This window comes from Protopterus annectens, chromosome 9.part0, assembly GCF_019279795.1.
Source record: "Protopterus annectens isolate FY-2018-M chromosome 9.part0, PAN1.0, whole genome shotgun sequence".
Taxonomy (NCBI): Eukaryota; Metazoa; Chordata; order Ceratodontiformes; family Protopteridae; genus Protopterus; species Protopterus annectens.
This window is the reverse complement of record NC_056743.1, coordinates 74,147,566-74,161,584: the sequence shown is the minus strand read 5'-3', so window position 1 is coordinate 74,161,584 and position 14,019 is coordinate 74,147,566. Positions and strand designations below refer to the sequence as shown.

The window sequence follows — 14,019 nt, the reverse complement described above, 5'->3', positions numbered from 1 at the left end:
TGTGAGAGAGAGAGAGAGAGAGAAGCACACCAAACATATGATCAAGCTAAAGCTTGAAGAGCACATTAAAAAATATATAATGAAAAATTTGCACCACCCCCATACCCACTGCTACTCATATATATACCCATTTGGAACTCATGTAAAAGTGGGGAAAAAGGCAAATTCACAATCCCTCTGTACTGAAACTTTCCATTAAGTAATGCTGGCACTCTGCAATAAGATCCTTTGATCACTTGTGCTGGCATTGCATATGTTCAAAATAGGTTGATAGGCATGTACTAGGCTAACAACCACTGGGGCCTTTTTAAGCCTAGCCATGCTGCCCAAATCTCTGGCAAGTTCTGGTACCTTTGGTAGTGTAAAGCAGGAGTTGGGAGGAGAAACATTTATGAGTAGGGGTGCGGAAAAGTTTCATTTACCGGCTGCCTGTGTCCATTAGACATAGGTGCCAAAACAGGTGTGAATTTCTAGTTCCTCATCCAGTTGTCCAAGTTACACTTGAATTGGGTTAGGGAGGACCTCTGCTTCACATGGATGTGGAACCTGTTCCAGAGAAAGGGCAGTGTCTGGCAACCTGTTATAGAGAAAGGGCAGTGTCTCTCCAGCAGATCTTGTTTGTATCACAGTCTAGGTTTAATTCTTTAGAGTATGTGATTCCGGTGCTATTTGTCTTGTGGATATGCAAGAGGTCCATCAGAGTAAGCTCCAGTGATGCCTTGCAAGTCAGGTATAGATCTTCACTCAATATCTGTAGGAGACAAAGTACTAGTAAAAGGCCTTTGAGGTGGTCTGCATAGGGCATGTTATTTAGACCCTGTATTCTTTCAGTGAGGAATCTCTGTGTACATTCCAATTGTCATATGCCTTCTTAGGTACATACCAAATGAGGTATTGCACTGAATGAGAGGTCTAATGAGTGCTGAATACAACGGAACAATGATCTCCTTGGACAAGGATGCCATACGTTTGCTCATACTGTTGACATGTGATGGTCAAAATCTAAACCATTATTTATGTCATCATGTCCCTGACTACAAGGTTGACTCTTCAAGGTGTGCTGTCAGTATGCTAGCTAACAGGAGCACAACCTCCCAAGGATGCTATTATGCATTTCTTGGCATTTAGTTTAGTCTATGGCTCTGACAAGTTATCAATCTGTGTCAGCCCTTCTTGAAGAATTAGTGTCAGTGAGGGTATTAACTTTATGCAAATTTCATCAGCCAGAGGCCCTTGCATTGATCTTAACTTCAGAGAACTAGATTCCAATAAAGGAGTAGTCCCAGAATAGATCCCTGAGGGACTCTGCTGTTGACTGGCATATTTGAAGATGTGCAATCCCCAGTTCTAACCTCTTGGGTCTTGTCCATGAGCCAGCTGGCTAACCACCAGGTGATGTATACTTAACCTTGAGTTTGTCATTAATTCCTAAGTGGGGTATTATGCCCGGTCAACACAGGTACTGTGAACTATGTTTGCTCTCATCCATTGCTTTGTTGACCATCTCAAAAAGTCCACCAAGTTGAGTAGGCATGACCTGCCCTTGATGATAAACTGGGTTGGTTCCAGTATCTACAGGTTTCCTGTTTCATTACTGATCATTTTCATGGTTTTTCATACAAGACTAGCAAGGTTTATGGGTCTAGGTTTCCAGGCTACATAGATGGCCTGCATTTGTGCAGAGGGATAAAGGTCGCCATTTTCTATTCATGAAGCTTGTTTGGAGGCTACAGTTACTGATTCCAGACAGCCTTCTATGTCATTTTTCATACGATTTAGAAGGTGTGACAGGGATATTGATGGGTCCCCATCAATGCAGTATTCTTGGCCTTAGAGAGCACTGAGGACTCATCCCCAGGTGAAAGTAGGGAGAGAGTTGTACTTTGCGGCATTTCCTGAGAGGAGACTAGGGAGAAGAGAGGGTAAAGTTAGAGCTGAACTGGTCTGCCAGTAGATTTTCTATAACTTCTTGCTCAGCATAGATGGCTTTATTAACAATGAGATCTGCACAAAATTTAGTATTGCCTTGGAGGTTGCGGACATAGCTAAATAATGTCTTATGGTTGTCAAATATGACTTGGGTAGACTCTCAGTTCTTTGTTTAGTTTAATGAGAGTACGTTTATCCTGCTGGGGGCTATACCACCTAATTTTTGCCATGATTTTCTTCCTTCTGTTATACATCCTACTGATGTTACATTTTCACCAGGGTAGCTTGTTTTTTTGGAATTACTTATGCAATTATTCCTCGTCAGTACAATTGCCTCTATGCAACTATTAACAAGCTTGTAGAGGGTTTCCGTTAACAGTGCTGCACAGGCAGCAGTGTTCTTGGGGTTTGGGAGGACTTGATATTTTGCCAGGTTATCACTTAATAGTAGATTTGCCGTAAAGTAGTTCATGAATGTTCTAGGGTTAGCTGAGATTCTAGATTTTATTTTTTCTTCAAAGATGACCTTTTTGTTGTCTGACCTTACCAGACATTACACTAAATGGTGTATGGTGCTCTCCTACATTAGTGAGGACCAGATCGATAACAATGGCACCCTTGGGCCAGTATATTGACAGTTTGGTCAAGGGAGTTTGTTAACGCAATCCAGGAATCTCTGTACCCCCAGATTTAATGTTGTTCAGGATTCACAGTGGGATAAAGTCACCCATGTATATGGTATTGGGTTGGATGGCGAGTACCTCCAGTAAGCATAAATATGTGTTGTGTGTTTCCTGGATGATAAAGGGGAACAGATAGCTTGCAAGGAAGTGGTATTAGATTTTTTCCTGTAGAAATTTGAACACAGAGAAGCTCAAGTGCATCACCCTGTTTAACCAGCCTTTAGGTATATTTATTTTTGATGTAACTCAGGACACCTCAACCTTTAGTCCCTTGTCTGTGTAGTAGCTCGTCTACATGTGTGGAAGACAGTCTTGCACTGCCTGGATACTCTCCCATGGCTTTAAACCATGTCTTAGTGACTCCATAGACATAAGCATTCTTTAGGGTGACAGAAGCTTATACTGGAGTTTCAAGTGTCTTCTCTTATTAGATCATCTAATTCTATTTCAGAAGCATCGCCCACATCAACCATCTTTTCCATCTTTGGATCTGCAAATTGTAGTCACATCTTTGGACTACTATATATCCTTATATCTAGGAATCCAAGACACAAAGTCTGGATAGCTGTAGCTGGAGTAGAATTCCACAGCCTATACACTTACGACTTCAGAAAACATCCATGTCTTTCCAGTTCTGTGGAGTCTGCCTATTTGATTACACATTACTTTTAAGGCTTGTATTATGGTACAATATTGGTCCCATGCAGTTCTTTACGATCTTATTAACTTTCTTCTCTCAAGCTGATGAAGGCTCTTAGTGTGTGTTTGCAAACTTTGGGAGTCTGGTCCTTTGGTTATTAAGCACATCAACTTTGAACTTTCTCCTCACTGGTGAAAGAGTTACCCATGTTTGATTTTTTTTTCTTTTTTAGATGTCCATGAAGTCCCAACTTTTTATGCTGGTTATGATCTAGATTATAAGGACTTCTCTGAGCATCATAGCTTTATACTTTAATTTTAATACTGCTTCACTTATAAGCATCCTAATAAATCTGATTTTGAAGGTTCCTTTCAGAGTGATGTGAAGGGGCCTCCCTAAATAGGAAGAAAGGGAGAAGGATTAAGTACAAGTGGGTGAATTAAGGCAGGCCTATGAATCCATGAATGAGACCTCAGAATTGGTGATGGAAAAGGAATCCATATATATATTTAAAAGGATAAAAAACAGATGAAAAAATGAAGAAAGGGAGAGAGAGACAGCAAATCTTAACTGCACTTCAAGGATAAACTACATAGTCTGTCAACATTCTGATGTTAAACATAATATAGAGTCAGACATGCAGGTATACAAAAAGATTTAACCTGTGTAAAAATTAATTCCATTACTACACTGATGATGACCGTCAACGTGTGACATTAAGTCTTACATTGCACCATGTCCCAGAAGCTGCAGAGGTTTGCATTTTCCCTTCTTCCAATTCAGGGTTGCACAGTATTTGCTTCTATATGCATTCTTCCAGTCAGTCACCGTGTGTGTCTTGGGGATAGCTGAGAATAAAAGAAAAATTATTAAACTACAGCAGGATGCACGTGTATATAAAATAACCTTGTTTGCGTTGTCCTTTAACATAATTTTTTATTTTAGCCAGAACCAACCTATAGATCCTAACCCCCTACAAGTTATGTATGATCAGGTTGTGTATGATGGCTTCCTATTCTTGGCTTGCCCTCCCCTGTTTGGTGATCATAATGTAAGAGACAGCCTGACTGGACCTGACCAATGTTACAGGTTCCCTGATCTCCACCAGGAAGAGTTAATCTAGCAGGACACTACTGCATTTCAACATACACAAATGTACGCACACACAAACCACATAAGACAAATGAATGGGATATTGCCATTTCATTCCTTCTTTACTCTTGCTGGATCTTCAGAACCTAAGCTATGAAACAAACACAAGTTGCCAGTAAAATAAGGCAGTACCTACTGTCCCCCGTCTTAACATACTTTGGAATCTAAGATGCTAAATTTTCATTTGTTTCCAGGCCATCCTTGAAAACAAAAAATGGTCTCATGGAACCTAATGGATCAATATTACCTGTATAAACTTAAAAGGAGTAAATAAACATTCTAGGACCTCAGAGAAAAGGATGTCTTCCTGCATAAAAGAATCAATGACAAGGTTATATTTTTTACAACCTTAGACTTACAAATTTAAACTTTCTGGATTGCTACATTTCCCAGAGGAATACAAGTGCACATTATCTTTATTCTGATAATGAAAAGGCTGCAGAAGCAAAATGGCTTCCTAAAACAAAGCCACTGATACTGTTTTCTTACAGACACGTAGCTATGGTGACAGGTTAATCAGCCAGTTAATTATCTTTCATTACTCCTAATCTGGGCTCCTGCTATAGCAAAAGGCTATGTAGACAGATGATTCAACTGTACATTTATTACCACAAATACAATCATTAAGACAAATTACATAGGAATTCAGCTGTCTCTCTTCATTACACCCTATTCATCAAATGAAAAATGCCAAGGAAAAACAAATAGAATTAAAACATTTTTTCATGAGACATCAGTCTTTAGTCAATATGAAAGAAACTATATCAGGATAACAGCGAGACTTGCCTATATGAGCAGTTTTATTACAAATGTTTCTTGCATACCTCTCAATCTCTTAGCACAAGAATTATGGATAATGACAAAAAAAATGGGTGAGAGCAAAGCCCCAAAATTAGGGACAGATTTTTAAATATTGCAGTTATAAAATTACTGTATTAATATAGTGTGTTTTGCATTAGCATATATTTTCTGAAAGATATGAAGTCTAAAACCAAAATGTCTGCCATTTAGCGACTTCAGTCCTCTGTGATTTACCAAAAAAAAACAAATTATGAGGAACTGGCCAAAAATATAAGGAAATATTTGGGCATTTTGTGAAAATGTGAGAAGCTGTGAGGTGTTTGTGATTTTCTGTCCCTTTCTAGTTTTGCCATACAGGTTCTTAAGGACTTGACAGGGTGAGATATAACCACAGGGATCAGGGTTTGAGGAACATCCCCAGGCACAAGCAGATGTGTGTGTGTATGTATATCTATATCTCAATACACACACACATATATATATATATATATATATATATATATATATATATATGGGTCTACCTGACATTGCCAACCCTCCAGAATGCAGACAACCATATGGCCGACATTCAGAATGCCGACAATGCGGAACCGGCATGTCACTATGGTGCGGAATGGAAAGATTTCCATTCCTGCACTGTAGTGTAATCTCGTAGTTAGTATATTAAAGTTACTGGGGTGTGGGGGCGGAGTCCCCACAGGGGGTTCAGGGGAGCGGAGCCCCCCGCTAGCAGTTGAAAGGGAATTTTGTTCCTTTTTTATGGTTTTATATCATTGTCACGTTTCGTTTGTCGGTGATGTGGTGTCGGCCATGTCGCTGTTGTGTGCTTTCGGTCTTTTCAGGTAGATCCATATATATATATATATATATATATATATATATATATATATATATATATATCTATAGAGAGAGAGAGATACACATGCATACACACACACACATATATATATATATATATATATATATATATATATATATATATATATAATGTATATGTATAGATACACACACACACACACACACACACAAAACAGCATCTTCAACTTCACTATTAATTTAGCCCACACTTTACAAGTGTACTGGGTTTTCAAGCTTATTTTATGACAAACTTATAAACCAGCTAAGGGAAGGGCAGATTGTGTCACTACCTTAGGTTTATCAACTCAGAATGCCAGAAATTAAAAATGTTCTTTCACTATGCTATGGATAACATCTTAATTACAAAATAGACAAGTTTAATATACTAGATCATGCAAGCACCATGTCCATGGCAATAGTAAAGAATGAACTCAAGAAAACAGAATAATAGAGTAGAACGCACAAGCAACAAAACTGCTCACCCACTCCTTATGCAACCTTTACCTTTTATATAAACCCTTCAAGTTGTTTGTCTTTCGGCTTTTTCCCGGTAAGGGGTCACCACAGCGGAACTCCGGTCCGCTAATGATTGGCAGTAGATTTTTTACGAAACACCAAGGTGCCAGCTCAACGCCCAACCTTCAACGAAGGCACGCCCATTTACGCACGCATGTCTTTCGAACGCTACCCAACCGCGGGGAGGACATGCAGACTCCACACAGAAGGCACTCCCAAGCCAAGCCGAGAATCGAATGGGAGAACCTCTTGCTGTGAGGTAACAATGCTACCACCGTGCAAAAAACACTCAAATAAAGTTGCACTTAGAGTAAGGATGGTTCAGACTTTTTGTGCAGTCATAAACATGCAAGGTTCACAAAGTACTTCCTGACTAGCAGTTGAGAATCCATGGGCATTTTCCGATTCCTCAGCTATGCCCCTACAGCAGGATTTCACTGTCAAAAAATAACCTCCAGGATTCAGAAAAATACTTTTTAACATTCTAGTATGCTGATAAAAGTGCATGCTGCCAATGGAAGTGTGCAGAATGCTGATTTTCTCGACCCCATTATTGATACACAGTTTTATTTTAATTCAGATCACTTTTAAATACAAAAAGAGCAAGCAACCGTGATCATGACAAACACCAACCTGAATAAAAATTAACAAATGTAACTACATACAAGGTAATACACCATTTATTTTACATTTGTTGACCGGATTAGTTGTACTGGGCTTAGTGGCCCATTTTCAGCAGAGACACCCGGGGAGAAAAGCTCCACAGTAAGATGCAATTTATGAGCAAAAGTTAGATCATTATTATTCGGTACATACATACATACATACAATTTGAGCATTATTTTACAATAATAGTTGCTTAAGATGTTGTGCAAGGGTTAAGACATTTTAAACAATACAAATGGAAATACATAAATTGATATAGATATAATATAACTATAATTTGTAGACCATATGGCATGTCTGGTTACGATATAGGAGAGAGAAAGGGAGCAGGGTTGAGAGTAAGAGAGATGTTTAATGGAAGTGGAAAGGCTATAAGATAAGATAGTAAGTAGTTGTTGTTGGAAAGGGGGGGTAGTGAGAATATACAGGATAAGGGGGCTAGTCAGATTAAAGTGTGGGAGAGCAGAAATGGGAGGAGAGGTGATAGTGGTTTTTGAGTTATGGGGAATATAGTTTAGGGAGGATGAGTGCAGTGGCAAGACCAGTTTATTTTTATGTATTCTCTAGTGGCAGTTTTGAATTGTTTAGGGTGTTTAAGAGATGTAATTTCTAAGGGAAGTTTGTTCCAGGATATGGCAGGGTTGTAGCTGTAGGGATTACAGCCAGTTTTGGTCTTGTGTTTATACAGCTGTTATAGGTCTTGGTCAGTGCTACGCAGAGGCCTAGTTGGGGAGTATTTGGAGGTAATAGGTGTAAGGCTGGGACAGAAGCAGCAGATGAGTGCAGTGGCAAGACCAGTTTATTTTTATGTATTCTCTAGTGGCAGTTTTGGATTGTTTAGGGTGTTTAAGAGATCTAATTTCTAAGGGAAGTGTGTTCCAGGATATGGCAGTCTTGTAGCTGTACAGATTGCACCCAGTTTTTGTCTTCTGTTTATACATCTGTTACAGGTCTTGGTCAGTGCTACGCAGAGGCCTAGTTGGGGAGTATTTGGAGATAATTGGTGTAAGGCTGGGACAGAAGCAGCGCTGGTAGAGGATTGAGTGAATTATTTGGAGTTGGGAGAGGAGGAGCTGGTGGGCTTATTCTAGCCAGTCTAATTAGTCTTAGGGTAGACAGTGGTGAGACTTATAAGTATGGTTAGCCACAAATCTGGCCACCCTGTTATAGGTTGATTCTAGTTTGCTTAGGAGTGAGGGGTTCAGATTAGTAAGAATGTGACAAGCTATACAAAAGGCTAGGAAGAAGGTATGCAAGGGAGAGAGTAATTTTTGCCTTGCTAGTTAAGAAGTTTTTATTGCAGTAAAGGAGTCCTAGTTTTTGAGGAGTCTTTTTTTATACAATTAAACACATGTAAATCAAACAAATTGTTCATAGATTGTGACTCCTAGGAGTTTAGTGCTAGGTTCATCTGTGATAGATGTGTTATTGTGGAGCAGTATAGAAAAAGTAGTTTTGAGGTTAGTGAGGTTTTTGGGGAGAAAGAGTAAGAGCTTACTTTTCACAGGGTTGAGAATTAGTTTGTTGTCGCAGAGCCAGGATTCAATTGAGTAAAAGAATGCTTGGGCGGCAGAGTAGAGGTCAGGAGGAGTATCTGTGATGGTGATGACAGTAGGGTCATAGACATATTGTATAAGGGATGACTGGGGACAAGTGGTATATAGTAAATTAGTGAAAATATTAAAGAGTAGTGGGCCAAGGATAGACCTTTGGGGGACTTCGATTTTCACTGGGAGGGGATAGAGCAGAGTGCCATATGACAGATTGCAGACGATCAGAGAGATAGCTGGAAAACCAGGAAATAGAACATGGAGAGAAATTCAGGTTAGATAGCTTGGTCAGAAATCAAAGACTTTGGAGAGGTCCAGGAATAGGCAGACGACCAGTTTGTTTTTATCACAAACAGATATAGTGTTTGTGAAGGATATTAATGCAGTTGTGGTGAAGTGTTTGGGGTGAAAGTCATGTTGGGTGGGAGTAAGTAGATTTTCCTGTAGTAGGTGTTGCATGACTCGTTTGTGGATACATTTCTCTAATATTTTTGAGAGAGGAGACAAGATTGCGATTTCTCTGAAACTGGAGATGTTGGTGGAGTTTCCTCCTTTATGAATGGGTAGGGTGTAGACTTTTTCCATAAGGAGGTGACATAAGATTCAGAGATGGAGCGATTTATTAAGATAGATACAGGGAAAGGAAGGGATTCAACTGCAATTTGCAGGAAGTAGGGATTAGATTGTCAGCTGAAGGACAGCAGGGTTTAAGTTTTGAAAGCAGAGAGATTTTATATAGTTGGTAGGTACAGATTTGAGGGTGAAAGGGTTTGAGGGATTTGGTGTAAAAGTAGAATTTGAGAGGTTGTTTGAATTGTTTGTAGAGGGGATAGAGTCAAACATCTTATAGATTCAATAAAGTAGGTATTGAATAGGTCTGCTGTTTCTTCAGGTGAGTTGTTAGGGCAAGGGTTTGGGGGGATGGGTTTCCAGGATGTAACATGTGATTAAGACAGTTCCAGAAAATTTTGGGGTCTGACCTTTGGTCGGGGGGTGGTATAGAAGTCCTTTTTGTCTTTATAGATATGTTTTTTGACCTGGTTTCTGAGTTCTTTGTAGTTCTGTAAGTGGGTAGAAATCTTGTTTTTTATCCATAATTTCCACATTCTGTCTCTGTTTTTCATAAGGGCACAGGCAGTATTTGTTAGCCAGGGAGATGTATTAGATTTGATTCTGACTGTGCGGAGAGGAGCAAGAGTTTAAGATGCTCAGGAAGGCAGAGTTACAGGAGTGGAGAACTTCGTCAAGAGGGAGAGAGGTTAGATGTGACCCTTTACTCTGGAGAGGTGGCCTTTGAAGGTCTCTGGGCAGAAGGTGGAATGTTTGCGAGAGGTTATGTACCTATGGGGCCTAGTGAAATGAGGGGTATATCTGATGACTCTTACAGGGGAGTGGTCACTAAGGCTGTTTGGCAGGGTCTCAGGATTATGGTATTTGTGGGGATGGGAAACCAAGATCCAATCTAGGAGAGAGCTAGGGAGATGGGATTTGTTGAACCAAACTTACTTAGCAAAGTTATATAACTTTGTCATCAATTTTCAGCAGTAAGACTGGCACCTTACATACCCTCAAAATGGTGCCAAAATCCTTTACTGCTGTGCCATGGGTGATATATTGCCAAGACTGACTCCTTTGCAGAATACGCTTAGTGGTTACTATGGCACAAGCTAGCCTTATAAATCAAAAGTGAAGGGGCAGTCACAGCCTGCTGTTTTGTGGCCTGGCTCAAGTTACCTAGAGTGTGCAATCCTGCAATAAGACAAGCTCAGTATAGCTTGCACCTGCACTAGTAATGCTACCTGCGCATTATGTATTACAGCTTACATGGACAGCTGGTGTTAGCACTCTGCTTTACAACATGCAGGGTCAGCTGGACTTGGCACCCACTGTTCTCCAACATGCATGGCCAACTGGTGTTAGCGGTCTGCTCTTCAGCATGCATGACCAGCTTGTGATAACATTCTGCCTTTCAGCATGCATAGGTATGGTAAAGGTTATGGATGGTGCAGTGATACCTTTCTTGCCTCACAGCAAGAGGTTCTCTGGTTTGATTCTCAGCTGGGGTGCCTTCTGTGTGGAGTCTGCATGTCCTCCCTGCATTCATGTGGGTTTTCCTCTGAGTGCTCAGATTTCCTCCCAGGTTAAAAAGACATGCATCTGAAGCATTTCTCCCCAGGCCTCTGCTGAAAATTGACTTCATTCCAAGTCAGACTTTCCAGGTAAACAAATGTTAAATAAATAAATGCATAGTCATCTGGTGTTAATTTGCTGCCCTTCAGCATACATGGGCAACTGATAGTCTGTTCTCTGAAGAAGGCAACCAGGAAAGCACCAAAACCCGTATTCAAAGAGAGATTATGAAATGCTCATACAATACTGAAGTATTTGAACAAACTCCCCAAGAGAAATATTTTCACTCTATTCTCTCCTGAAAAATCCTATGATACTTAAGACACTAATCAAACACTGGTTACAAGCAGCACTTTCACGTTGGCAGATACTTTAACCATCTAAAAGTCTGCTACTGACTGACTGATATCTGAAACAATGAAGGCTCAGGGTATTAAATTACCTATCACCGGATTTGAATACTCCCCCCTTCCTGTAGTGGTACTTAATTCACCCTACAGTATAAGCCTACTACAGACGCCCACTAACACAATTTGTAGGTTTCATATCCTTTTAACAGTTGGACACACCATTCTATTTTACTACAGATGGTCACTAGATTACCAGCTGCATAGGGAGCTGCCTTTCAGTTCATATGCCTTACCTTTAAGTTACTTAATGTGGATCACCACCTACCTACCACCCCTTTACTATCAATCGTCCTAGCAAAACTTCCAGATTTCATTCAGGTAATAAGAATAAGATGGACAGTCATTTACAAGATCCCATGGCTCATTACTGGGGAGAAAGCATTCTCCAAGATTGCTTCAGCATGCTGGATTTGGGTACCAGCAAATCAGTCCATCCACTAAAAAAATTTTTCAGTCTTTCAAAAGACCACTTAACTTCAGTGTATGAATGCAAATACTGTAAATGTGTAGAGCAGTATTTAAGAATATACTGTTCCTGCCTTTAGCAAGAATGCCCCTTACAAATGGGCAGTCAGCTTTCCTGAGGTTTGACATCTAACCAAGTGATGCACTTACCATAATGACAGATCTACACGTGCAGTTCCATCCTCAGCAAGTGCAAGATTAATGCAAATATGTATCAGGAGAGTTTAGCACATAAAACATTTTTTGGCTACTTCCATTTCCTCTGAGTGTCCCATAATGCATTGCGACTATCCTTGCGTCTAGAAATTAACTATATCAAGCAAAACAACAAAGAATAAGCCTTTAGACTGAGCTCTAAAAGAGATGGGAAAAGAGGTTGTGTGTGTGTCACATTGACGGACCTGGTCAATAAGATGCATCACCATCATCATAAGTTCTGTCAAATCTGGTATGAGAAGTTCCACTCTCTAACTGCAGAAGAGAGTCCCAATTTAATTTTCTGAGGTTTGGGAACATATTCTAGTATTGCCCACCATTTATGATGGAGGTGTTCTCCATCATGAAGACTAGGCCCAAAATAAAGACTTGGCTATCACAATCAGATTATAGGGCCTGTCAAATGTATTCAATGAATTCCAAGCAGCTACTGCTAAAATAACATCCAAGGCTGCATCATGAAACTAATGTCTGGGAGATGGCAACTGCAAGCTAAATGGCCCTTGGACACTGAAGAAACAGGCCTTCTTTTACTAAATGTAGTATAACAAAATGCAGTCTAGGAGCCATTTAGCCAAATTTGGGAAACCTTGGATCATCAGCTGTTTATTAGGGAAAGAAATGAAAACTTGGGCGCCTTTAAGATTTAGTTTTGTGTGTACATAACTAACTGCTTGTATAAATCCATGTACTGAATGAGATTTTTCCTGACTAACAGCTGGAAGTGAACTGCTTTATTTGCATGTGATTCATTTGTAGTCATAAGCAAAATCAATGGATAATCACACACAGATGTTCTGTTTTTGAGGAAATCCAAGTACGATGGCATCATAAATTAAGGCCTACAAATTTTAAGATTCTTCTAGCTGAAGTTGCAAAGACATGCGTCTACAGCATTTCTCCCTGGGTCTCCGCTGAAAACTGGCTTTGTTCCAAGTTGGACTTACCTGGTAAACAAATGTTAAATGAAAATAAAATAAAGTTATGGCTAGAAGATAAAAACCAATTCAGCAGTCACTGCAGATACAAAGGGAAGAGAATCAGCTTCTTCTGTATTAAAGTAAAGGTCACAGAGAGAATGTATGTTTATGGGGTTGGTCTTACAAGAATAGTGCCATTTCCTAAGGTTTTTTTTTTTTGCTTCAGAACAGATGGCACAGAACCAAAAAAATGATTCAGATCTCTGGATGTTAACCAAAAGGAAAATGTGCCCATTTGCTTTATAGGTTTGAGTATTGGGTCTTCTCAGATGATATCATAATCTTGAACAACTAGGATGGCTAGAGTTGCCAAACCTACTACTATTTAACCCAGACGCCATCTTAGTTTCCCCTCTGCTGCTGTGCTGTCCAGGCTCCAGAACTTGCCCCTTCTACATTTTTGTTGTTGCTCGGGCTCCTACCAACCCCGCTCTAACCTCCTGAAAATCTCCCCTGAACTATCTGGATAAGAACCGGCTATCAGACACCTAATCCAAAGCTGTAAGGCCATTGTGCTCCCTGAGTTTTTCCTCAGCAAGGACTATTAAGAAAGTGTGTGTACTCCTGTAAATGTTTGCTACTTCTAAATTTGATTCTATCAGGTCACAGTGCGCTCCCCTGCCAGGCTAGGCAGCAGCCACTACCCCCCTCTTTTGCTGCTTTCATCTTCTAGTTCCCACCTCACTTTTTACCCCCTCTTTACTGCTCCTACTCTAGCTCTCACCTTATTCTCTCCCCTTCCCTGATCCTGATAGCCCCCTCCCCCTTTACCTGTTCCTCTCCCTGGGGTCACTGCTATTTTAGACCATCTGAACACTTGGGGGTGCTCCCCTACCTTTCCACAGTCACTACTTCCTTACCCCTCCTTCCTCTTCTCCACTAAACTGGCCCTTTAACTCCTTTCCTCTGCTCTCTCCCTCACTGCTGTCCTAGATTTACCTACCCACTCTTAGCTTATACTGCCCTCCTCTACTCTTTTTCCTTGGAGTTTTTTTCTTTTTTTTAACTTCTCACTCTGTCCCT

General features: G+C 40.2%; 1 protein-coding gene across 2 annotated transcripts in view; it reads right to left on the bottom strand.

Annotated features, from left to right (window-relative positions):
* LOC122811042 (F-box/WD repeat-containing protein 7-like) overlaps positions 1-14,019 on the bottom strand; it is a 1,408,110-nt gene that overhangs the window by 1,170,454 nt on the left and 223,637 nt on the right. For both annotated transcript variants that reach the window (XM_044082576.1, XM_044082577.1), the window contains exon 4: positions 3,980-4,100. In XM_044082576.1, coding sequence (XP_043938511.1) covers positions 3,980-4,100 — 121 coding nt within the window. The remainder of the gene's footprint in view (positions 1-3,979; positions 4,101-14,019) is intronic.